This window comes from Lynx canadensis, chromosome X (genome assembly GCF_007474595.2).
Source record: "Lynx canadensis isolate LIC74 chromosome X, mLynCan4.pri.v2, whole genome shotgun sequence".
NCBI classification, from domain to species: domain Eukaryota; kingdom Metazoa; phylum Chordata; class Mammalia; order Carnivora; family Felidae; genus Lynx; species Lynx canadensis.
The window spans coordinates 9,882,523-9,907,153 of record NC_044321.2 but is presented as its reverse complement, the minus strand read 5'-3'; the positions used below and the strand labels follow the sequence as shown (position 1 = coordinate 9,907,153).

Genomic DNA, 24,631 nt, shown 5'->3' with positions numbered 1-24,631 from the left:
CGAGCATATCCTTCGATGCTTACTCTCCTCGTCCTCTGAAGCAGGGCTTAATCTCTCCACATGGAGGAAGGAGAGCCTCAGCCGGCTTACCCACCTTGCTCAAGGTCACAGACAGCGTTCTGAGTTCTCAGGACAATGTCCTTGATCGGGACACTATAAATCCCGTCAGTGTGAGGCCCCACCCTCTTTTTTTTTTAATTGACAAAGCCCCAGGAGAATGTTCTAACTTTACGGAGGTGGGAAAGAATGACCTCAACTATTTTTCTGGTATCTTTATACTCTTACCATCTGGGCACAAGGAGGCTGATGGTGAGAGATGTTGCATAATAATGAGCGGGTAGGAGCATTATCAGTGCCTTCCAGGGTTTTATAGATCTCAGTTATTATCAAGTTCTGTCTTCACCTGTGGTCTATCCGGCTATTTCTTAACCAGCTAGAGAGGAAGAGTTTAGGGCAGAGACAGAAAGAAGGTAGTACTGTCAAAAAAAGCTAACAGTTTTGCGCCTTACTGTTTATAATCCAGTTGTGTGTTTATCCTATTGAAGAGATTAAGGGCTTTGGGTTCAGGTATAGCCACCTGCTAGGGACATGGGGACCATGAGACCAGATTCCTGCCCTGAAGGAATGTACCCCCGGTCAGACAGTCAGCTAGGAGTTATGTGGATCGGATTCTTCTTCACTGTGACTGTGGGTTCTCATAGACAGTCATACAAAACAAAGAGGGGCGTCTGGGTGGCTCAGTCGGTTGAGCGTCCGACTTTGGCTCAGGTCATGATCTCGCGGTTCGTGGGTCCGAACCTGCGTCGGGCTCTGTGCTGACAGCTCGGGGCCTGGAGCCAGCTTTGGATTCTGTGTCCCGCTCTCTGCCCCTCCCCCTGCTCATGCTCTCTCTCAAAAATAAACAAACATAAAAAAAAAATTTTATAAAAAAAAGAAAGTGACATAAAAGTATGCAAAGCCTCGTCCTCCCTAGCCCTCCTGAAAATGATCAGAGGCCTCTCTTGGGAGTTCCTCACACATGGTCTGAGAAACCGTATCCAAAGCAAATTACGGTTCCTTAGATTGAAATCCAGACAAAAGGATCAGAAAAATACTTAAAGTGTTTACCTATACGCACCTATCTCTTGAAATATCTAGAAACAGGCATAATGGACTTTAAAAATGTGAGTAACCAAACCATGAAGTAAATGACTTACTTTCTGGTGTGTAATTGGAGCCTACTGGTTGGATGATTCATAATTAACAAGTAGATTTCATTAGCAATCAATTGGAACAATTATAACTAGAAGGAAGTATACTGGCCGGAGACTGACAGAAGTAACTCACAAGACCCCTCTCCTAAAGCAAATCCTGTCTAGAATGAAGGTAGCAGCCACATTTTGAACGGGAAAACATCTCACAGGAACCCGGACCTTGGGTATAGTTATTTTCGTCCCTCTGCTGGGGAACCCACTGACAAGTTGGCGACAATTTACGGTGTCACAGGTAAAAACCTAAGGACGCTGGCCTCATACTCGAGCACAGGGTGGTCTGAGTTTTTATAAAATTACCTTCACAGCCTCCCCTGCTGTTCCTTCTCCAGCCATAGCAGCAGGCCAGCTTAGTTCCGTAGCGACAGAGCCCGGGCTGCGGTGTGGACGTCGACAGCCCACGATCCTTTGCACTGTGGGTCAAGAGCCACCCGTTAGTACTGAGAAAACAGAAAGGGCAACAGAGACCCTTTCCTGCTAGTCAACGAACAGGAGAGATGACAAGTACCTGGTGAGTTTCAATAAACCCGCCCTAAGGGCTAAATTAGATTCTGAAAACGTCAATTTCAGGTTGCCAGCCTCTGCCACCATCCCTTACCAGCCTTCCCCGATCATAAGCGCCGTCCATTTCTTTCTTCTTCAGGGTTAAAAGAATTGAGTGACATAATCTATAAAACGAGGGCGCGTGAGAGGGGCCCAAAGTTGGTCTCCGGACACTCTGCGGTGCCAATTTTCCGCTCCAATTCCGCATAGACACAGTGGCGATCCAGGTCTGTGTCTGTTTCGCTGCCGAGGGCGGTAATGTGACTCCCCGGCCCCGCCGCTTTGTCCCAGACAAGAGTGCTGCATTCACCCCACTGGCCACCTGGGAACCACTAGACAAACTGGAATCTCCACACGCCACAGGCAGTTAAGAACTGGAAGGGCTCCAGAGACCCTTTGGCAAAGCCCTCTCATGTCACACATGAGGACACTCCAGCCCGGGGGGGGGGGGGGGGGACAGTCATGTGCCCAGCAGAGCCGGGTGTCGGGGAATCCAGCCCGGGGCGGGTTCTCGGTCCAGACCGCCTCCCAGAAACACCATTTGCTACACTCCTTAACTGTGGAGCAGGGAGTGGCAAATGTTTCTCATAAAGGGTCAGATGGTAAATATCCTAGGCTTTGTCATAAATACGGTCACACGGTCTCTGAACAGGCACAAAAGCAGCCAGACGGACAACAGTAGGCAATAGCACACAGGTGCGCATAACTGGGTTCAAGAAACTTTCTTCATGGACACCAAAACTTGAATTTAATACACTTTTTGCGCGCCATGGAATAGTACCCTTCCTTTGGTTTAGCTTTAACCACTTAAAAAGATGCAAACCACTGCTGGCCCGCGGGCTGGAACTTGCCGACCCCTGATCCGGAGACCGGAAAGAGCGAGCCCGGTCATCAAGCGCCCCTCAGCATTCTGGGCCACGAGTGAAGCTCGCCCACATTTACTTGCCTGCTGACCTAGTGTCGGACAGGGTTGCTACCAGCTTCTGGAAGAAAAGACTGGAGCTGTGTATTCTGTGGAGGGCTGGGATGGTTTCCTCCCGCGTGTTAAATACAACGTAAAACGTTTCCCGGGCTCTTTAACAGACAAGGAACGCACGCGTTACCACCTGCTTTCTGCTGCACGACTGAATTCTATGCAATAACACCTTAGTCAAGGTCGGGAAGTTACACAGCCTTGCGGTTTTCCCTTGTGGTCTGCCTCTCCCACCAGCCTGGTTCTTCCGTCAAGAGCCACAAAGATACGGTCTGGGACATTTCATTAACCGAGAACACCGAACGCCAGGATGCTTTTAGTGTTTAATTTTTCTTCAAGGGGACTTTCATCTTCTGCTGAAGTTAATTTGATGGATTTGTAAGTCATTCGCTCGACCATTTAGAACTGGGTTTTTCAACCTCTACGTGGCGGACGCTTTGGGCCAGATACATCTTTGCCGCTGAAGGCTGTCCTGTGCAACATCCCTGGCCTCTACCTACACACGCCAGAAGCGTGTGGGTTACACACCCACCTCTCCAGGTGTGGCAGGCAAAAGTGTCTCCACACATTGCCACACGTCCCCTGGGGACAAGACTGTCCCGTTAAGTCCCCCTGCAAGTGAAACCTTTACTCAGCACTTGCGATATTGCAAGCACTGTCTTAGACACATAGAGTGATGAAAATAGACCCACTATTTTCTCTCTTAAATTCCCAATCTATTGTAAACAGATATATTGCAGTCGAGGACAGCATGGTAAGTATCCTTTGCGACGCTTTCAGAGCTCTGACCGAGAAATAATACAGTCACCTGTCATAATCTGATATGGATATTACTAACAATTCTTCAAGGGATCCCACAAACTTTTTTTTTTAATGAAAGAAAAAACTTTTAAAGTTCACTTACTTATTTTGGGGGAGGGGGAGGGACAGAGAGAGAGAGAGAGAGAGAGAGAGAGAGAGAGAATCCCAAGCAGGCTCCATACTGTCAGCGCAGAGCCCGACGTGGGGCTCGATCTCACAAACCATGAGATCATGACCTGTGCCGAAATCGAGAGTCGGACGCTCAACGGCTGAAGTATCCAGTTGCCCAAAATACCACAATCTTGACCCAGTCTGCACGTTACTAACAATTCCCAAACAAGAAAGCAGACTAAGGAACATAAAGTGTTACGTGTGTCAGTCCACACATCATGATGCGCTTCAGAATCTTGGTTTAGTATTTTAAAAATTGATAAAATTGACATAATAAAACACAGTACGTTTTAGTATTCGCTGTTGGGAAACCATCACCATTATCTAATTCCAGAACAGTTTCATCCCTCCAAAACAAAAACCAAAAAACAAAAAACCCCAAAGCCACACCCATTCGTAGTTCCAATTTCCCCCCCTTCTATCCTCTGACAACCACAAATCTACTCTTTGCTTTGGGATTTGCCTAGTTTGGACGTTTCACATAAATGTAATCATGCGCTATGTGATCTTTTGAGTTTGGCTTCTTCCACTTAATATGCAAAAGGCTCATCTGTGCTGTGGCACGTAACAGGACCTCATTCCTTTCTACGGCTGAATAATCTTCCATCGTATGGATACACCACATATGTTCATCCATTCAGCGGCTGATGGCCATCTGGGTTGTTACTACATTTGGGCTATCACGAATAATGCTGCTGTGGACATTGATGCACGACTTTTTGCACGGACATGTTTTCACTTCTAGGAGTGGAACTGCTAGGTCATATGGTAACCATGTTGAACTTTCTGAGGAACCGCCAGAACGTTTTCCAAGACGGCCGCATCATTTTACACTCCTGCCAGCCATGGACAAGCCTGCTGATGTCTCCGTTCTTTTTTTTTTTTTTTAATTTTTCTTTTAACGTTTATTGATCTTTCAGAGACAGAGAGAGACAGACTGTGAGCCGGGGAGGGGCAGAGAGAGAGGGAGACACAGAATCCGAAGCAGGCTCCAGGCTCCGAGCTGTCAGCACAGAGCCCGACGCGGGGGTCGAACCCACGAACTGTGAGATCGTGACCCGAGCTGAAGTCGGACGCTGAACCGACTGAGCCACCCAGGCGCCCCCCTGATTTCTCCATTCTCACCAGAACTTGTTATTGTCCATTTTTTTCCATTACAGCCATTCTAGTGGGTGAGAAGTGGTATCTTACTGTAGTTTTGGTTTGCATCTCCCTGATGGTAATGGTGTTGGGCATCTTTCATGTGTTTATTGGCTATTTGTGTACCTTCCTTGGAGAAAGATCTATTCGGGTCCTTTGCCCATTTTTAAATTGGATTATTTGTCTCAATGTCCTTAAGATGTGAACACAAAGATTGAAACTAGTCGGTAAAAACAGCTATCCCCAAACCTTGGTGAATAAGGTAATGTAACTTTGTCTCACCCTGCAGAAAACTCTTCCCCCTAGAACTTCAGAGTTAGTTAGTTTCTTTTTCTTATTTTTCAAGTTTATTTTTGAGAGAGAGCGAGCGAGTGCACGCATGAGCAGGGGAGGGACAGAGAGAGAGAGAGAGGGAGACACAGAATCCGAAACAGGCTCCAGGCTCTGAACTGTCAGCAGAGAGAGTGACTTGGGGCTCGAACTCAGGGGTGGCGAGGTCATGACCTAGGCCGAAGCCACGCAGGCGTCCCCTCGAGAGTCAGTTTCTTCACTACACATGCCTCTCATAAACATTGACAAAGCACGCACATCTGCTTTCTCCTTTAACAACCTGGAGCTGATGTTTGGGGAGCAGAGCAGACAGAGGAAGTAACTCTGCCTGGGAAAGAAGAGGAAGGTGTCACAGGGGATGTTGACACTGGGGTTGGATTTGAAAAGAAAACATGACAGAGGTGCCCGGGTGGCTCGGCTGGTTAGGTGTCGGATTCTTGATTTTGGCTCAGGTCATGATCTCATGGTTCGCGAGCCCAAGCCCCGTGTCAGGCTCTGTGCTGACAGTGCGGAGCCTGCTTGGGATTCTCTCTCCCTCCCTCCCTCCCTCCCTCTTTCTCTCTCTCTCTGCCTCTCCCCAGCTCATGCTCGCTCCAAAAAACACAAACATTTAAAAAATAATAAAAATCAAAGAGAAAACATGACAAACAGGAAGACAGGGATGCATTTAATTAGATTTCAATCTATCAACTAAAACCTTGGCGATGACCGTGGCCAACTTCTTGCCTATAGGTTTGCAAGGGAGGGCCTTACCTATTTCCCGACGCCCCAAGCTCAGCTTATTCAATAGGACGTGAATATGTATTGAGCGCTGAGCTGGGGACTGGGGATACAGAGATGAACATGGTCCCTGACTATGAGCTTTCAGACAAGAGGGTGAGGGTAATAGAGGCGCTAAACATACTCCATCAGCTATAGAAGCTTAAAGCAAAGAGACACACTCTGGTTGAAGAGTTCCAAGATGTTCCCTCTGAGGGCGCAACCTTTCAGGGAAACGGAAGATGAACAGAAGTCAACCGCATGGAGCGAGGGAAAGAATATTACAGGCAGAAGTCACAGCACGAGTGCAGGGTAAGAGCTAAGAGACACCATGCTGGTGCTCGAGGAACCGAAAGAAGACGAGAGGATCGGAGGGGACGGAGGCGAGCGGGTTACAACGCAGAGTGCCCTGTTAGTCAAGCTAGGGCTACGGGGCCTCGTAACTGAATGGCCATAGGGCAGCACGGAAGGGTTTGAAGTAGGGAGCTTATTTGATAACATTTTCCTTTAGAAAACTATTATCGTGGCAGCAGTCTGGAAAGCGGACAAGATGGAGGCAACACGGAAATAGGGATGCCAGCTGGCTTGGAAGATGCTGGTCTTTTGGACTGGAGCAGTAGCAGGGGCAGTGGGGAAAAGCGAATGGTTCAAGGTGGCACCAAAAGGCTTGGTAATGGATGAATCTTCATTCATTCATTCACTCACTCATTCATTCATTGAAACATTCAGTGTTTACTGAGAACCTACCATGTACCAGGCTTCGGGTTAGTCTCCAGAAGCTCAGCAGCAATCATGAGGAACGTCAGCTCTCAGCCTCACAGAGGTCGTATTCTGGTCAATCAGGCATGGAGTGTGAGAGGGATGCAAAAATGGGAAGATGGCAGGGTGTTGTTTCTGGAATGGGGAGCACGGATGGAGGACCACATCCGGGAGCAGGGTAAATGAGCAGTTGTCTCTGGGACATGATAATTGTAAGGGCTCATTAGACGGGATGTTGAGGAGGAAGCTGGAGATTGAGGCCAGAAGTCCAGGAAGCAGGACTGCATTCCGGAGTCTTCTGGAGGTACTTGATTACTGAGTCCATGGGAATGCATGTAGTGTAAGAAGAAAAGAAGGCTTGGGGCACAGCCGCAGGGGAACTAGCACGTGAAGGTGGGCCAAGGAGGGAGGGGAAAGGTCCAGAAAGAGACCCAAACAATGCTCAGAAAGGTAAAAGGAACACCAGGTTAGTACAGCGTCAGGAAAGCCAAATGCAGAGAGTGTTTCTAGAAAAAGCAGGATCAGATGATGCTGAGTGGTTATAAAATATGATGGTTAGGACTACAGTCTCCTTCCTGAATTGGAATCTTGGCTCTACTATATACGGGCCTGTGACTTTCAGCACGTTACTTCACCTCTCTCTGTCTCAACGGATCTCATTTGTAAAACGAGGATAAAAAGGGTATCTACTTTAAGGGTTTTCGTCACAACGAGATGATTGAATACACATACGTAAAGGGCTTAGAACAGTGACTAACACGGTAAATGCCCTCTACCTGATCGCTCTCAGTAGCGTAGGATTATTATTAGATGTGTTGAAGAGGGTATAAGGTTTAAAACTGCCATTGACTCATAATCAACGAAAAGAATCTCAGTTTGAACTAGGTTGCTGCTTCAGTCCGAGTCCCCCGAGAAGCAGAACCCATAAGGGGACTAAACGTGCAAGGATGTTATTACAGGAAACACCTGTGAGAGAAAATGGACGGGAGCCGGGGAAGGCTGGGACATCTGTTGGAGCCCCATGGACGTCTGACTCGGAGTGGAGGGAACAGGGAAAAAAGTTGAGCGGAAGCATCCGAGGCTGCCGCGTAGTCTAAGGAAGCTTTGGCAAAACCGAGGGGACTCCTGGAGCCCAAGCTGACCTTCAGAGGAGAGTGGTATTTCCCACAAAAGGTCCTGCCTTAGTATCCCTGCCATGCTCAGCCTGGAAGGCGGCCTGGAGGGAGCAGCCCATGGGAGGCGTGGCCTTGCTCAAATGTGGTGATGGATTTTTCTTTCTTTTTTTTTTTTTTTTTTTTTTTTTTTTTTAATGTTTATTTATTTTTGAGAGAGAGAGCACGAGCAGGGGAGGGGCAGAGAGAGACAGAGACACAGAATCGGAAGCAGGCTCCAGGCCCTGAGCTGTCAGCACAGAGCCCGACGCGGGGCTCGAACTCACGGTCTGCGAGATTCATGACCTGGGCCAAAGGCGGACACATAACCCACTGAGCCACACAGGCGCCCCAAATGTGGTGATGGATTTCTAAGAGCAGAGTAGTCGGGGCCCTGGGTCAATTACACCCCCGGCAGTTGGAAGTCTGCAAGGCACATTCTTGTGGTTGCCACAGTTTCCACGCGAATTGACTTGTTAACGTACCTACGAATCGGTTTTCACCGTAAGGGGAGGTTATTATAGAATTTTACCTTAAAGAAAGTAACCTTAGGCATCAGCCCCGTTCTACCCTATCATTTTACACCTGAAGAAACCAGGGCCAAGAAAAAGACCGGGGGACTTTACATTGTATCAAAAGTCAGAGGGGAACACACTTCACCAAAGTATGGAAGGGGAACAGAGTTTTCACCTCAAAATATGCTTCTTTGGCATAAGGGCTATTTGGGGCTGATTATTTTTAAGAAACAGCAGACATAGGAGAAGCTCTGAAAACCTGAGAAGAAGAGAAATCTCCATCTGTAAGGGTGTCCCCCTCTCTGTACCAGGAAGGGGATAATGGCTTTATTATTTTTTTTAAGTTATTTATTTTGAGAGAGAGAGAGAGAGAGAGAGAGAGAGCGTGAGAGCGCACACACAAGCAGGGGAAGGGCAGAGAGAAAGGGAGAGAGAATCCCAGACAGGCTCCGCACTGACAGTGCAGAGCCCGATGTGGGGCTCGCTCGAACCCACGGATCACAAGATCATGACCTGAGTGGAAGTCGGACGCTTAACTGAGCCACCCAGGTACCCCAATGATGACTTTAAATCTCAAGAAACCGTTATCAATGGAGAAGGCCAGGACTTAAATCTGTGTAACGGCCTTACCCTTGTTTACAGTGCTTTGCCTGGTAACCTCTCATAACCTGCTCCCCCCCTCCCACCCTCAACATCATCTTTGGTCTTTAGCTGGAGATGTTCCTTAAATAACTCCATTTGGGGGAGTTATTTGGTTTTCCTGGGTCTCCCCCATGTGCGCAGCAGGTAGATACGTTATTGCACTTCTGTTTGGTTTTCTATTAATCTTCTATTACAGGGGGAACTCAGTCAAGAACCTAGAACGGTAGAGGGAAAATAATTCCACCCTCCCGCGCTATTCATTCATCCATCTATCCATTTGTTCACCCCAAATTTATTCAGTAACTACAGATGTTAGGCACTGTAGTGGGCACTGAGACTCTAGACATATATAAGGAACAGCCCCTGCCCACAAAGAACTTATAATCTAGGCATGAAGAGAGGCAAGTGAACAGATAATTACACTCCAACATGACAAATCATAACCAAGGAGTAAGTTCTCAGGAGCTCGGAGAAGATAAAAGAATCGTTAGGTTCAGGTGGGCAGGTGAGGGGTTTTCTGGCTGAAATGGGGGCCTGATGTGAATTCTGGTGACTGACGGGACTTACCCGGGTAACACGAAAGGAGGCTGTTTGGTGGGGAAGATGTTCCAGGCAAAGAAAATAGCCTGTGCCAAGGCGGGGGCCACTAAGAACACGAGGATTGGTGGCCTATCAACTGGAGCTCAGATAGGGGTGTGTGTTTAGAGCAGGGGAGTGGGAAGGGAAGCGGGGAGAGTACGGGGAGGAGAAGGTAGCAGAGAGATAAGCAGGGGCAAGAAAAGGCCCGCGACCATGCAGAACATTTTGTCCATCCTGAAGGCTCTGGAGAGTTAGAGAAGGATTTCAAGCAGTTTGAAAATACCAAGGATTTTGCAAGACAAAGCAGCCTCCGTAGGCATAGGGTGAACTCAATAAGCAACAACATTACTGAAACTTGACACCAAAAGTGAAAATTAACAAGTGGGATGACTTCAAACTAAAAAGCTTCTGCACAGCAAAGGAAACCATCAACAAAATGAAAAGGCAACCTACTGAATGGGAGAAAATATTTGCAAATCATATATCCGGTAAGGGGTTAATACCTAAAATATATAAAGAGCCCATACAACTCAATAACAACAAGACCAACCTGGTTAAAAAAAAAAAAAAAAAAGGCAGATCTGAATAAACATTTTTGCAAAGACAGCCAGATGGCCAACAGGTATATGAAAAGATGCTCAACGTCACTCGTCATCAAGGAAACGCAAATCAAAACCACAAGGATAGATCACCTCATACCAGTTAGAATGGCTATTATCAGAAAGACAAGAAATAAGCATTGTCGAGGATGGGGAGAAAAGGGAGCCCCTGTGCACCGCTGATGGGAATGTGAATTGGAAAACAGTATGGAAGTTCCTCAAAAAATTAAAAAGAAAACTACCATATGATCTAGCAGTTCCACTTCTGAGTATTTATCCAAAGAAAATGAAACCACCAACTAGAAAAGATACACACACGCCCCATGTTCACTGCAGCATTATTTACAATAGCCAAGATCTGGAAACAACCTAAGTGTCCATTGACGGATGAACGGATAAAGAAAATGTGGTATATGGGGCGCCTGGGTGGCTCCGTCGGTTGAGCGTCCGAGTTCAGTTTAGGTCATGATCCCACGGTTCGTGGGTTCAAGCCCCGCATCAGGCTCACTACTGTCAGTGCAGAGCCCGCTTTGGATTCTCTGTCCCCCTTTCTCTCTGCCCCTTCCCTACTTGTGCTTTCTCTCTCAAAAATAAATAAATCTTAAAAAAGAAAGAAAGAAGAAAGAAAGAAAGAAAGAAAGAAAGAAAGAAGAAAGAAGTTAAGAAAGAAATAAAGAAAATGTGGTATATATACACAATGGAGTATTATTCAGTCATAAAAAAAAGTGTGAAATTTTGCCATATGCGAAAAATGGACGGACCGTGAGGATGTTATGCTAAGTGAAATAAGTCAGACAGAAAAAGACAAAAGCATATGAGCTCACTTCTATGTGGAATATAAATAACAAACAACAACAAAAAAAAACACAAGCTCATAAATACAGAGAAGAGATGGGTGGTTGCCAAAGGCAGGGAGGTGGGGGTAAATGTGAAATGGGTAAAGGGGGTCAAAAGGTATAAACTTCTAGTTATAAAATAAGTAATGTACAGATGGTTAATAATACTATTTTGCATATTTGAAAGTTGCTAAGAGAAAAAGTCTTAAAAGTTGTCGTTACAAGAAAAAAAATTGCAGCTCTGCATGGTGACAGAGAGTAACTTGACCTATGGTGATCATTTTGCAATAGATACAAATATTAAGTCATTATGTTGTACACCTGTAATTAATATAATATTATCTGTCAATTTCACCTCAAAAAAAAAAAAAAAGATTGCCAAAGCTGTTGGGATGTAAAATCACAACAAAAAAATTGAAATTGGTTGAAACACGGTATTTTTTTAAAAGCCTAATTAAAAACTTTGGGGAAAGAGTCCAGGGTCCTCTGTCTGAACAGTGCTCGCACATTACCGCAACTCTCCAGAGAAATCCTTCTTCTCCAGTTTTCTTGCTTTCCCATGCGTGTCTTTAGGTGAAAAGGTGAAGCTGGGAAATCTGAGGTGTATCGATTTCTCCCAAATCATCATTTTTGACATTGGGTACAAAGCATCACTTGAAAAGCTCTCCAAAATGTTAACGACCCACTCTTGGGCCACCAAAGACTTGTTAATCAAGTAAGATTTCTTATCCGCTGTAAAGAGTTCCTTCCCCGCAAATGCATCTTAGCACTACAGCTTTGTTAGAAGATAACGGAGATTTGTTATTAAATCTAGCCTTATTCCCTTTTGGTAAAAAAAAAAAAAAAAAAAAAAAAAAAAAAAAAAAAGGAAACAATAGTTAAGAATGAACTTATGATTGAGAACCATACAATGGATTCTGATGTCTGGGCAACTACAGAAATCAGAAAATACCAGTTCAGCCGACAGCTCCTCTGTAGCTGCAGCGACATGTTCTGTGCATATTTCCTAAAGAAGACCGAGCAGCTTGAAACAACAGCATAGGAAAAACCATCAGAGAACCACGCAAGTCCACAAACGAGCAACATGCCTTTTAATTCAAAGGGACAGCCACAAATGGGATTTTAGTGGTTTAATCATCCGATTCTACATCTGGTCAGGAAAATGGAAAACTAGTTTAAAGGCGGCGGGGGGGGGGGGGAACTCTCTGGCGGATAAAATGGCTAATAATTACTTGTTGGTTTGTAGATGCCAGAGGAAATTGATTTATTACCCCAAGAATCCGGCTCTACATTCTATGTTTGCCGGGTTTTTCTTTTTTCTTTTTTTTTTCTGAAATGCACATATGCAGTTATTTAAAATTATGGATAAAAAAGTACGTATTAAAATATTTCTGTTTAAGTTGAAACAATACGATTGAGGGGAAGAAAGGAACGCAGCGCAGGCAAGCATCTCGACAATACTAGCAGGGCACGTGGGCTTATAAAATCCTTTAAAAAGCGCTAAAAAAAAAAGGTTTAATCTATAGTTCTTTAATCTAGAGTTCTTGCACGGCATTGCAAGTTAATGTTAGCGAATTATTCAGATTACTTCCCTAGCATCCTCCTTCCACCTGTCTTTTGCTCTAATTCCTGTCCAATCACTAACTTTCCCACCATTAATTCAATTATCGTTTTACTTTAATATCTGGTTGTATTCTGGATGAGGGACATACACTGTTGGGTTAAACTACATGAAATTTTTACAAGATGAAACTGGCCCCCCAAAACGGCCAAGTTTCTGAACTTTCGCGTTACGATTTAACGATCGTGGATGAGAACGTCATAGGTACTCAGCAAATCGGCTTCTGGGTCTCCTGGGCTACGCTATGCTTGCCCGCCAGCCTGCCAGTTAGGTGGGGTCACCATGACTGGTTTGGGCCCATCAAAAGTGGGCAGATCACCCCCAGGTCTGTTCACAAAGCCTCCCGTGGGATCCCGGACACGCTCCATTTCTAACAGCCCATTGGACAAAAAGGACTCTGTGGACCTGGAGGAAATGGCACTTTGAGATGGATGGAGCCTGGACCCGTGTGAAAACATGCAGCAGAAGTCTCTCAAACATGCCTTGGACTTCAAGGCAGGTGAAGAAATAAACTTAACCATGTTCAGCCACTGCAAACTTGAGATGGTTTGATACGGAAATTAGCCTACCCTGATCAACAGAGTAGTATCTCAAGAGCGATTTCCTTTCCTAAAGTCTAGCGCACATATTTTCCTCATACGTGCATCTGTTTTTTATTTCTTTTTAATTTTTATTTGTTTCTCATACGTGCATCTGTTTGCACAAATAAAATCTTACGAAACTATCAACATGAATTGCATTTAGTTCCCTGTTTAGTGAACCGTGTATTTTTTCTTTATTTTCTTAATGTTTATTTTTGAGAGAGAGACAGAGACGAGCAGGGAGCAGCAGAGAGAGGGAGACAGAGAATCCAAGCAGACTCCAGGCTCTGAACTGTCAGCACAGAGCCCAACGTGGGGCTCGAACTCACGAACCGCGAGATCACGACTTGAGCTGCAGTCGGACGCTTCACCGACTGAGCCACCCAGGCACCCCAGCATGTATTTCTTAAAATGTACAAAACTGGCGGGGCGCCTGAGTGGCTCAGTCGGTGAAGTGTCCAAGTTCGGCTCAGGTCGTGATCTCGCGGTTCGTGAGTTCGAGCCCCACCTCGGGTTCTGTGCTGATGGCTCAGATTCTGAGCCGGATTCTGTGTCTCCCTCTCTCTCTCTCTCTGCCCCTCCCCAACTTGTGCTCTGTCTCTCTCTGTCTCTCAAAAATAAATAAATGTAAAAAAAAAATTTTTTTTGAAATGTACAAAACTGGAGCAGTGCATTCCAAGATACGAAGGAGGCATGCTTCCGGCACAGTACGAAGCACTGGAATTTAATGCATAACAGACTATAATGTGCTTGCATGCATTTGGCTGGATTACCTAACCTGCTGGGACCCGATAAACGTGGGGTCATCAATCCAAAGGGATTTACGAACCTAGAAAGAGAATTCCTGATCGTGGGCTGAACTGACCCCAGCAACATCCTCGGCCATCTCGGGAGGTCTGGCCTGGTCGGCTAGCGGCGGTCTCTCTCAGATCTCTCTTGCTGAACAACGTTTGGCATATCGGAGGCCGAGGGAACCTGTTCCCGAGGCAGGGACGTGTCAGTGTAGATGAGCAAACGTCTGTGGAGAGGAGGCTCTGAGCTGTGGGAGTCTGAGCTAAATGCCAAACTGTCCCCAGTTCCTTTAACGCGTTATACAGCTTGCTGTCTACACTGATCGAATTAATCACGGATCGCCATCTCCACAGCTGAAGTTAATTTAAAAACATTCCAGGGATTGTGTAAGTAGTGTAGTATGTCTTCATGGGATTCCTTATTTTCCGCAAAAATATACTGTGCCAGAGTTCTTTGCTTGCTGATGGTCAGGTTCCAGGAAACTTTAGGCTATTCCTTCTACAAGACAAATTGAGGAGTTAAAACTTCTTCCGCTCACGTTTATATATGGCCAAACAAATGAAACGAAATGGTTTCTAGAGAGGGGCCATCAGGTCCGGCCATGAGGTCTCTTTGCTTTGTTTCCTTTTGTGTTTATCAGAACTCCCAGGACGGCTGGCCCATTGTACCTAACCGGTTAGGATTAATTCTGATTTCCGACACATCTTCAATATCCAGAGCCCAAGTCCAACAGGCCCAGGGATGCCCCAAAGCGTCTCACCTTCCCAGATGCGTAGGCACTGAAGAGCCTCATCAAAAAATGCCCGGACTATCACGTGTGCCCCGGGATGTGTCCCTTACCTTCCAGTCTCCCGGGTCATGAATGGTAGTGTAATACGTGGTGCCTCCCATGGCTTCCTCCATTTCTCTCGCTTGCCTTCCAAGCTCAGGAGCCGGTGGAAACTGGGCATGGGGGTGGTCCTAGTTCGGGCTCTTCCAGAGGCCGATCGAAACAAGGGTCTGAATACAAGTGGTTAGTCGAGGAGGGAAAGGCATGGGGGCCAAGGGCAGAGAATGGAGTCTGAGAACTAGGCAACGCTGGATCAGACAGGGCCTTCTACACCATCTTAGATGGAACAGATTTTATTCTTCATCCAATGGAAAGCCACCGAAAGGCTTTAGGGAGAGGGCTAACGCCATCTGATTTAAATTTGAAGAGGAACACTTTGGGACTGAACTAGAGGGGACACAAGAAGCAGGAAAGGGATGCTACTTACTGTAGGGGTTCAGGTGACAGATGACGGTGATGTGGCCGGGTGGTGGCAGGCGAGAGGGAGGCCAGGAGATGGGCTTGGGACGCGGTCTGCAATGGGATTTAGCGCCAGACTGAACAGAAGAGGGGAGAAGAGTGAGTTGTCAGGAATGATGCCCAGGTTTTGGGCTTGAACCAGTGGGGATACTGTTTGTTCTGGAAGAGAGAGACTGGGTGAGACGGGGGGCAGTGAGTTCTGGGGAGCCGATCTAGAGCTCAGTTTGGGATGTCCTAAGCTCAACGGGACATCCCAATGGACAGGTCAAGAGTACAGCAGAGAGCACCTGGGGCTTGATGCTGACATTTTGAAGCCGTCTACACATAGACGGCATTGAAACAGCTAGAACTGGAAAGATCGCCTGGATGGAGTATAGATAAGGAATAAACTCGGGTCAGAGATGGAACTCTGTGAAAATGGAGGCTGATGAAAGAGGCTGAGGAGTAACCAGCGTGGGAGAAGGAAAACCAGAAAGTGTGATGTGGTGGTTTTAAAACATACCCACAATTTTTTTTGTCAGTCCTCCTTTCAAAAGGTGAAGCCCACGTCCCCACCCCTTATGTGGGACTGGACTTCGTGCCTGGCTTCAGACGAAGAGATCATGGTGGGCGTGACAGAGGCTCACTTCTGAGATTAGGACACAGAAGGCGTAGCAACCTTCGCCTTCTCTCTCTCTCTCTCTCTCTCGGATTTCTTGCGATGTGGAAGTCTGCTGACGTGCCATGAGGACCCTCGAGCAGTTCTATGGAGAGGTCCACAAGGCCAGGGGCTGAGACCTCCTGCCACCAGCCACTGAGGAGCCGAAGTCTCCTGCTGTGGTCGGGTGAGTGCGCCATCTTGGAAGCAGACCCTCCAGCTGGAGTCCAGCCTTCTGAGGACCACAGCATTGGCCGACAACTTGGCCGCAACCCTGGGAAAAGCCCCAAGCCCTGTGCAGCTGACGTGCTCCCGAACTCCCAGCTCACAGAAACCGTGAGGGATAAGAAATGTCGTTTGAAACCTCTGAGCTTTGGAGTATTCTGTAGAACGGCAGTAGAAAATTAACGCATGTGGTGGCCAGAAACCAAGCAAAGGGACTACCCGAAGAGCAGAGGTGATGGTCTTTGTAAAGATATTTGGTGCTCTGGTATGATTTTTAATGTTGCATTTGTTTTCATCAAGTCTGAGGCGCCCCGGATCATAAGCGCGCTAATATGTACCTCTGGAAAGGAAAAACACTGCCAGTCTAACTGAACTATGGTCCACTGCCTTAAAGATAATTCAGTGCGATTGTGTGATCATTCTGAGCTTGAATTGCTCATGATGGGGTTAGCTTTACAGAACGCGGCCTGCAAGGCCCCCCCTTGCTCTCTGCTCTCACAACCGAGCCCACGTCCCGTGGCCCAACCCACAGGCTCCCTGAAGCCTGGTTCCAGCTTGCCTTCTTGGCTGTCCCTGGGCTCGTGACCCCAGATGCTGGCCAGTCCACTTCCTATCTGGGCCCAGTGCCTTCCTTTCACATTCCTCTTGCAAGTATGTATCAACCCAGCCAGCCATTCATATATTCCTATGAAACATCTACTGGGAATTAAGCAGTGGGATCCTGGCTTTCTGCCCTCTGTTTTCTATCAGGTGGGCTCATATTCATTGCGCAAGGACAGTTTAAATGTCAGCCCCTGTCCTCCACTTTCCCTGACTCACGCAGACTAAATTTCTCCTATCTGGTTTCTATGGAATGTTTCCTATGTTCTCTATGTTCTCTCCCCCCCACCATACACACACACACACACACACACACACACACACACACACACAAATGTGTATATAGTTTTATATGTGTATATATATACATAAACAGACGCAGTTCATCTGTGCACAACGTGGGAGTTAGGGGCGCTGGCCCCCGGCACAGTCAAAAATCCTTGTATAACTTTTGACTCCCCCCAAATTGAACCAATAGCCTACCGTTGACTGGAAGCCTTACCGATAACATACAAAGGTTGATTAACACGTCTTCTGTATACGTATTAATATGGTGTTCTTACAGTAAAGTAAGCTAGAGAAAATGAAATGTTATTAAGAGAGAACGCATCCACAGTACCGTACCATAAAAAATCCAAGGTTAAGTAGTTCAAACGCGTGTTAAGGGTCAACTGTAATACGTAAAAATATAATATATACGTATTCATTCTTTGGAATGCAACACCTACTATGTGCCGGGCAGGGGGCTAGGAGCTAGAGTTACGACCCTCACCCTGCACCCCATTCACCAAAACAGACAGATGTTGCCTGTCCTACAAAGTTGTTCAGTGGGGGCGGCAAAGAGATATGTATCTCTGGCATCCAGGAGAATGTTTGGGCATGTCGTTTGTTCAATTAATGTTGAGTTGAAGTGAATTAGTTTTAACTACTTTTAGAACATTGGGTTTTGGGGGGTTTTGTTCATTTGTTTTCATACACAAGACCTTCAGGGGCGCCTGGGTGGCTCAGTCGCCTAAGTGTCCAACTTCGGCTCAGGTCATGATCTCACCGTTCGTGAGTTCGAGCCCCGCACTGGGCTCACTGGTGACAGCACAGAGCCTGCTTCAGATCCTCTGTCCCCCTCTCCACCTGCCCCTCCCCAGCTCATGCTCTCTCTCTCTCTCAAAACAAATAAATAAACTTTAAAAAACCCACAAAAAGCGAGACCCTCATATTTAAAACAGGTATTTAAACCAGTACACTGATTACTCTGGATAGAACACCTCATGGAAAGTGATCTAACTATCCTTGGGAGACAACCGCAGCTTTTAAATCTGCTACCTCTCCGCTATGATATTTTAAGCAAATCACTTAATCACTCAGTCTTTCGAAAAAAAATTTTTTTTTTAATGTTTATTTATTTTGGGGACAGAGAGAGACAGAGCATGAACGGGGGAGGGGCAGAGAGAGAGGGAGACACAGAATTGGAAGCAGGCTCCAGGCTCTGAGCCATCAGCCCAGAGCCCGACGCGGGGCTCGAACTCACGGACCACGAGATCGTGACCTGAGCTGAAGTCGGACGCTCAACCGACTGAGCCACCCAGGCGCCCCATCACTCAGTCTTTTGAAACTCAGTTTATTCATCTGTAAATTGGAGACATGATCTGTAGTTTACACATGGCTGACATCGCAAGAGGGACCTCAATATCTGTTCTTCTTATGGCTGGAATTTGGATAGATTTGCCAGAGCTCTAGAAGCCATCTTTGGCTATGAAGGGGGAACCTTCTGGTAGAGATGTTAGATGGTGCAGCCTGGGCGCCTGACTGACCCAACTACCCCCTCCTATGTTGAGAAACACAGTTCGATTTGTTTAAGCCAAGGTTATGTGGGTTTTCTCTCACTTGTGGCCAATATTAAAGGGTCAAAAGGCAATATTGCTATACTCACTGGCCAGTTACCCTATTCTGACATCTCCTACCTAAAATCCCCAACGTCACATGTCTTGGGAGGCCCAGTTTTCAGTGTGCATTCAACCGGAAATCAAGATCACGTCCCATAGGGTCTCTATCTTTTGTGCGCTTAACTTGCGCGTTCGTTTGCTAGGGCTTTCGTGACAATGTACCCCACACTGGGTGGCTTCAGGACCAGAATTCATTTTTTCACAATTCTGGAGGCTGGAAGTCTGAGATCAAGCCACAAATGGTTTCTTCTGAGGCCTCACTCCGTGGTTTACAGATGGCCATCTTCTCCCTGTGCCTTCACATGGTCTTTCCAGTCTTTCCTCTGTGGTTGTACGTGTGTGTGTGTGCGTGCGCGAGTGAGCCTGTGTGTCCTAATGTCTTCTTCTTACGAAGACACCAGTCATACTGGATTAGGGCCACCCTAATGACCTCATTTTTAACTAGTTACCACTTTAAAGACCCTATGTCCCCCAAGAGTCACATTCTCAACGTATGAATTTGGGAGGGGAGGACACAACTCAGCCCACAAAACCTTAGGACACCCGTATGTCCTGCCCCTAGTCTCCCCAGAGGACTTTGTGTCCTGGAACTTGTCACCAGAAGCACAAATGCCTGCGGCATTTCCCTGTGTCATCAGGTTAGTGACAAATGGTGCCCTGTGGCTGGTGGCCAGCCTCGTTTCGTGATGTTCAAGGGTCTTCTCTGTCGGCGGCAGCCAGCTCTGCCTGTGCCCACGGTAAGCTGAAAGCGTAGACTGCCCCCCTCAGAAGCCCTCAACCAATGACTGATGGGAGTATAAATACCCCAGCTCCCTTGCCTTCAGGGGGGTAACTCTGAGCCGTGTGTCCTACGGTCTTCCAGAATTCCCCAGCAGGATGAAATCACAGTGGTAACTTACTTCGAAAACATTTCGTTCCCTACTAGAACTTTCTGGGGTCACCTTACAAATAAACCGCATACACTCGGATCCTGGTCTCAGAATCTGCTTCTGAGATTATGTCAGCATCGATGTATCCAATTTGGGGGGTGGGGGAATAAATTTGGAATATTGGAATGTCACTGCTCTAAAGGCAGAAGAGCCAATCAAATAAGGATCTTGGAAATTCATCAAATCTCTTCAAGCTTGTCCATCCCAACGTCTGTCAAATAGGTACAATATCTCTTTCTTAGGGTTGAGGAGAGAAGTGATTGAAATCACACTGAAAAGCGTTGACACACAGTAGAGTGTCAACAGTATTTGTTAAATGCTGATCTGATTTATGAAGACTGGGTAAGATACTTATTTTCATTTTAATGTTCGTGCAACCTTGGCTTATCGCATCAATTACATATAAATAGGATTTTAATAACCTCCTAAACCAATGAGCGGAGTTCCTCTAGGAAATAGTGACCATGAAATGTAAAAGATGCATGATACCTCAGCCACTGACAAATCACTAAAATTGTGTTTAAAAACAAGATCCAGGGGGCCCCTGGGTGGCTCAGTCGGTGAAACGTCCGACTCCGGCTCAGGTCGTGATCTCACGGTTCATGAGTTCGAGCCCCGTGTAGGGCTCTGTGCTGACAGCTTGGAGCTTGGAGCCTGGAGCCTGCTTTGGATTCTGTGTCTGTCTGTCTGTCTCTCTCTCTGCCCCTCTCATGCTCAGGCTCAATCTTTCAAAAATAAATAAAACATTAAAAAAATTAAAAACAAAAAAAGATCCAGCCCATAAAACCAAGAACAACGGATTCACAGTTCATGCTTCCTGTGGAAGGCTGAAAAATGGTCTCCCCAAAGATATTCACGTCCTAAGGCTTGGACCCTGTACATGTTACCTTATGGCAAAAGGACTTTGCAGATATGATCAAATTAAGGATCTTATGAGAGAGAGACCATCCTGGAATATCTGGGTGCGGCTGATATAATCACAGGCTGCTTCTTCGAGGGAGGAAGATGACTAAGAGAAAAAAGGCAAGGTGATGAGGAAGGGACTGAAGTGATGTGGATGCAAGCCTAGGATTGTTGGAAGCCTCCAGAAGCTGTAAAAGACAAGGACAGATTCTCCCCTGGAGCCTCCAGAAGGAACCAGCCCTCCGAACCCCTTCGTCTTAGCCCCTTATGACTCATTTTGGATTGTGGATCTCCAGAACTCTAAGAGAATAAATCTGTGTATTTTTTAAGCCACAAAACGCGTGGAAAATTCATACAAGGGCACTTTCTTAGCAGGGCTCGGACAAGAATCAGTTCTCAACATAGGCGTGATTTACAGAAAGCAGGCATCTCTCTCCCTGAGCACAGACCCTCAGCATGAACCCACTCATTCCTTCCTCTCACATTTTCACTTGAATTCAACAGAGAAAAAAACGTTTACCAGATATATGTTATAACAGGGAATTGCTCCAAACTTGAAAAGATTAACAACGGTAACATTTATCTCATGTGCTCAAGGCCAAAAGACACCAGTGTTAGGTCCTGCAACACTGTGGAGGTGAAATTCAGATCAATAAATGTCCTAGACGGGCAAAAAGTCCCAATGCCCAGAGAGCATTTAAAAAATATAAGATTCAGGGGCGCCTGGGTGTCTCAGTTAAACGTCCGACTTCGGCTCAGGTCATGATCTCGCGGTTCATGCGAGTTTGAGCCCTGCGTCGGGCTCTGTGCTGATGGCTCAGAGCCTGGGGCCTGCTTCGGATTCTGTGTCTCCCTCTCTCTCTGCCCCTCCCCTGCTCACGCTCTGTCTCTGTCTCTCTCTCGAAAATAAATAAAACATTAGAAAGATTTTCTTTTTTAAAATACATAGGATTCAAGCCAAATACTGATGCTTAAGATCAGGAAAATGCATGCTGCTAATGATTTATTCAGTCGATGACTGATAACTGTGTACTACGCACTAAGCACCATTTAGGAGGCATGCAATTTTCTAGATCACGAAAATCATGGTGCAGTATTTTAATTAAAAACAAAAGAAAACAGTGCTTCTATTAGAAAGCTCTACACAGCAGTCGCAGATTTTACTGTAGGCTGTGAAGCCTCAGGAAACAACTGGAAGACACACTCTTCTCCAAGCAAGTGCCTTTGCCTTTTTGGTGAACATATCGTCTGTAACGTGGGGGCTGGAGTTGATTAAACGTGGTTTCTGGGCAGCTCCTGGAGGGCTGACCGCCTGACATTCCCAAGCCCGCTGAGCAGGTAATAAACACACCAGCTTGTGAACCTGATACCGTGTAAAGGAAGCACATTTCACATCTCAAAAACCAAGGAATTGCAGAATCCTGACGTGGATTCTTCGTTTTACTATTCCTTGGTTTATTTGAGGGCTTTTCGGCTTTAATTTTAATTTGGTGGCTCTCTGCGAGTGGAGCTCTTGGAGGTCGGTTTGCCGGCTGCTGAGGAACCGTTAATCTCATCTCCAAAGAGCATTTGGTCTTTCTTAAGTAGGCTTTCTAGCCATACAACAACCCCCCAACGTTCCAGGAAAACGTGATTATGAGCAAAATTGCATCTGCTTACATTTTTATTGTGGAAAGGAAATTGAAACTTACGATCATACGTTCTAAGAACCTGGTTTGAGGTTTGTTCTGTTTGAACTTCAAAATCCCTTAATACGGTGGCTGACTGATGAAAGATTTTTTTTTCCCCCCTGTAAGTCAAACAAAGATAGTCAGGCTCACCTTTAAGAAGCCTGTTCCACACCAAGGCTCTCAGCCTGCTCTCCCTGGGAATTAGTGACACACAAAACAATCTCCACAGGGCAGGGATTCTGGAAGCCACGGCCTCCACCCCCACCTTGGTGCGTGTCTGGGGACATTCTAGCTGGAGAGGCTGCTACTGGCATCTAGTGGGCAGAGGCCACAGATACTGCTCAAAAGTCTGTAATGCACAGGACAGCTTTCCACCCACCCCCAACCAAGGATTGTCCAGCCCAGCCCCAAAGGTCAACAGCGCTACAACAAAGGAACCCAGCTCTAGTGGGCACCCCAGAAAGCAAGGCATCACAACCAGAGAACCCGGAAAGCATTTCCAGGGAGTGATTCCTAAAAGGCTGCCCTCGTGCGGGAGAGGAGTAAAGGAATCTGAGCCAGACTGCCTGGGTTTGAACGCGGGCTCCATCACTTACTGGCTGTGCCTCTTTGGGCAAGTTATTCAACTGCTCTGTGCCTCATTTCCCTTCTCTGCCATAGGGGGGTTATAATCATAGTGCTTATTACCGCAACACTTATGGGCTTTAAATGGGGTTAATAGTCCTCAAGTGTTTAGAACGGGGCCAGGCCGACAGTAAGCCCTAACTACGTTCGTCTTTACCAAGTGGCTCTGCTGATCTCTGGAGAAAGAAGTTTTTCAAGGGCTTCGAGAAGTTTATCAACAGTAGAGAGAACGGCTTCAGAGTCTCAATTGCCACAGCAAGAAAAAACGAGTCAATTTCATCCGACACCCACACCCTTTTTTTCCGGTTCCTCAACCTTAATCAGAAAGGCACCTAGACCGAGGAGGGGCGAGGAGGGGCGAGGAGGGGCGAGGAGGGGCGAGGAGGGGCGAGGAGGGGCGAGGAGGGGCGAGGAGGGGCGGGGGGGGGGCGCGGCCCCCCCCCTCCGGGCTCAGCCCAAGCATGGCAAACACTCCCTCGGCCTCAGTTTCTCCCCCTCCTTCCCCAGCAAAACTAGCGACGGACAATCAGTGGGCGCCCTACAGACAGAACGGAAGATACAGAAGTCCACGGGCACAGAACCCACCCACCCACCGCCGCTCGCACCCGCACAGATGTGTGCAGACCACCAAGCCAGAACGCGCGCACCCGCCGGGCTGGGCACAGAGCCTCTCTCCCCCCCCCCGAAACCCGCCCGACGCCGCCAGGTGCGGCGCAGGCGGTGCGGGGGTGCCGGGGAGGAAGCCTCGCCAAAGGGGCGCGGGTGGGAGAGCCCGTGGGCGCCCCGGGCCCCGCACCTTTTGAAACCCCGTCTCAGCGCGCGCGCACACTGGCACCCCCTCCCCTACGCTGCAGGGGTGCCTGGAGGGACCGAGGAGAGAGAGAGAAGCCGCCGCGCGGGGGAGCTCAGGCCGGGCGATAACCACTCACCTGGCCGCGTCCCCCGATCCACCTGCCACCCAGGGGAGCAGCAGCGGGAGCGCCAGGGCCCAGGGCCGCGGCATCGTGGCGCCGGGGCCTCCCTCCGCCGCCTCCCGCCGCTCCTGCTGCGCCCCCTCGGGAGGGCGCGGGCCCCGGGGCGCTGCGGGCCGGCCGCCTCCGCTCTCCTCGGCCGCTCGGGGCCTCCGCCGCTGCCCGGCGCGGTCGCAGCGGGCTGTGGGGGCGCCCCGGCGAGGCGCGCGCGGCTCCTGTCCCCGTGCGGCGGGGCCGGGCGCGCCAGGGAGGGCGGGGCGGGCCGTGCACATCTGGCCGGGACCCGCCTCCAGCACGACCCGCGCATCCTCCGCGCTCTCTGCTCACCCGAGAACCTTCCCCCCGGGGCTCAGGGCGCTTGTCTCCAGGCAGAGTCACCGCGTGGCGCCATCTGTTTGGGGCCGATTCCGGGGATACCTGCGCTCGGGTTTCAGAATTTGGTGAAGTCGAAGCAGGGGCCCAGGATGCTGGTTCAGAGCACTTCTGTACCACTTTTGTTTAGGTCTTCATACTCCGCTAGGTTTTCTTCCACGCACTGTAAATCATGGGCGGCTAGAGCTGGAAGGTCACCAAGTCCGGGGCAAACCCTTCCTTTCACAAGCGATCTCTCAGGCTCATCTGCGACGGCTTACTTAGGGGACCATCGGATGATACTGTAATATAACCAGCGCAGAACTGCCGAAACACGTTCGGACCTTCCTCCACCCTGCCCCTGCACATCCATACCCTTTGGCTTCACGGTGGGCACAACCTGCGGCCCCACGTTTTTGTCTCTGGACTTGACTGTGACTTGCCTTGACCA

At 47.8% G+C, this 24,631-nt stretch overlaps 1 protein-coding gene across 1 annotated transcript in view; it reads right to left on the bottom strand.

Annotated features, from left to right (window-relative positions):
* Positions 1-24,101, bottom strand: part of EGFL6 (EGF like domain multiple 6) — a 56,251-nt gene extending 32,150 nt beyond the window's left edge. Inside the window, exons 1-2 of the mRNA XM_032592247.1 lie at positions 23,788-24,101; positions 1,551-1,690 (exon numbers count right to left, since the gene is read on the bottom strand). Coding sequence (XP_032448138.1) covers positions 1,551-1,690; positions 23,788-24,101 — 454 coding nt within the window. The remainder of the gene's footprint in view (positions 1-1,550; positions 1,691-23,787) is intronic.
* Between the last annotated feature and the right edge of the window lie 530 nt (positions 24,102-24,631).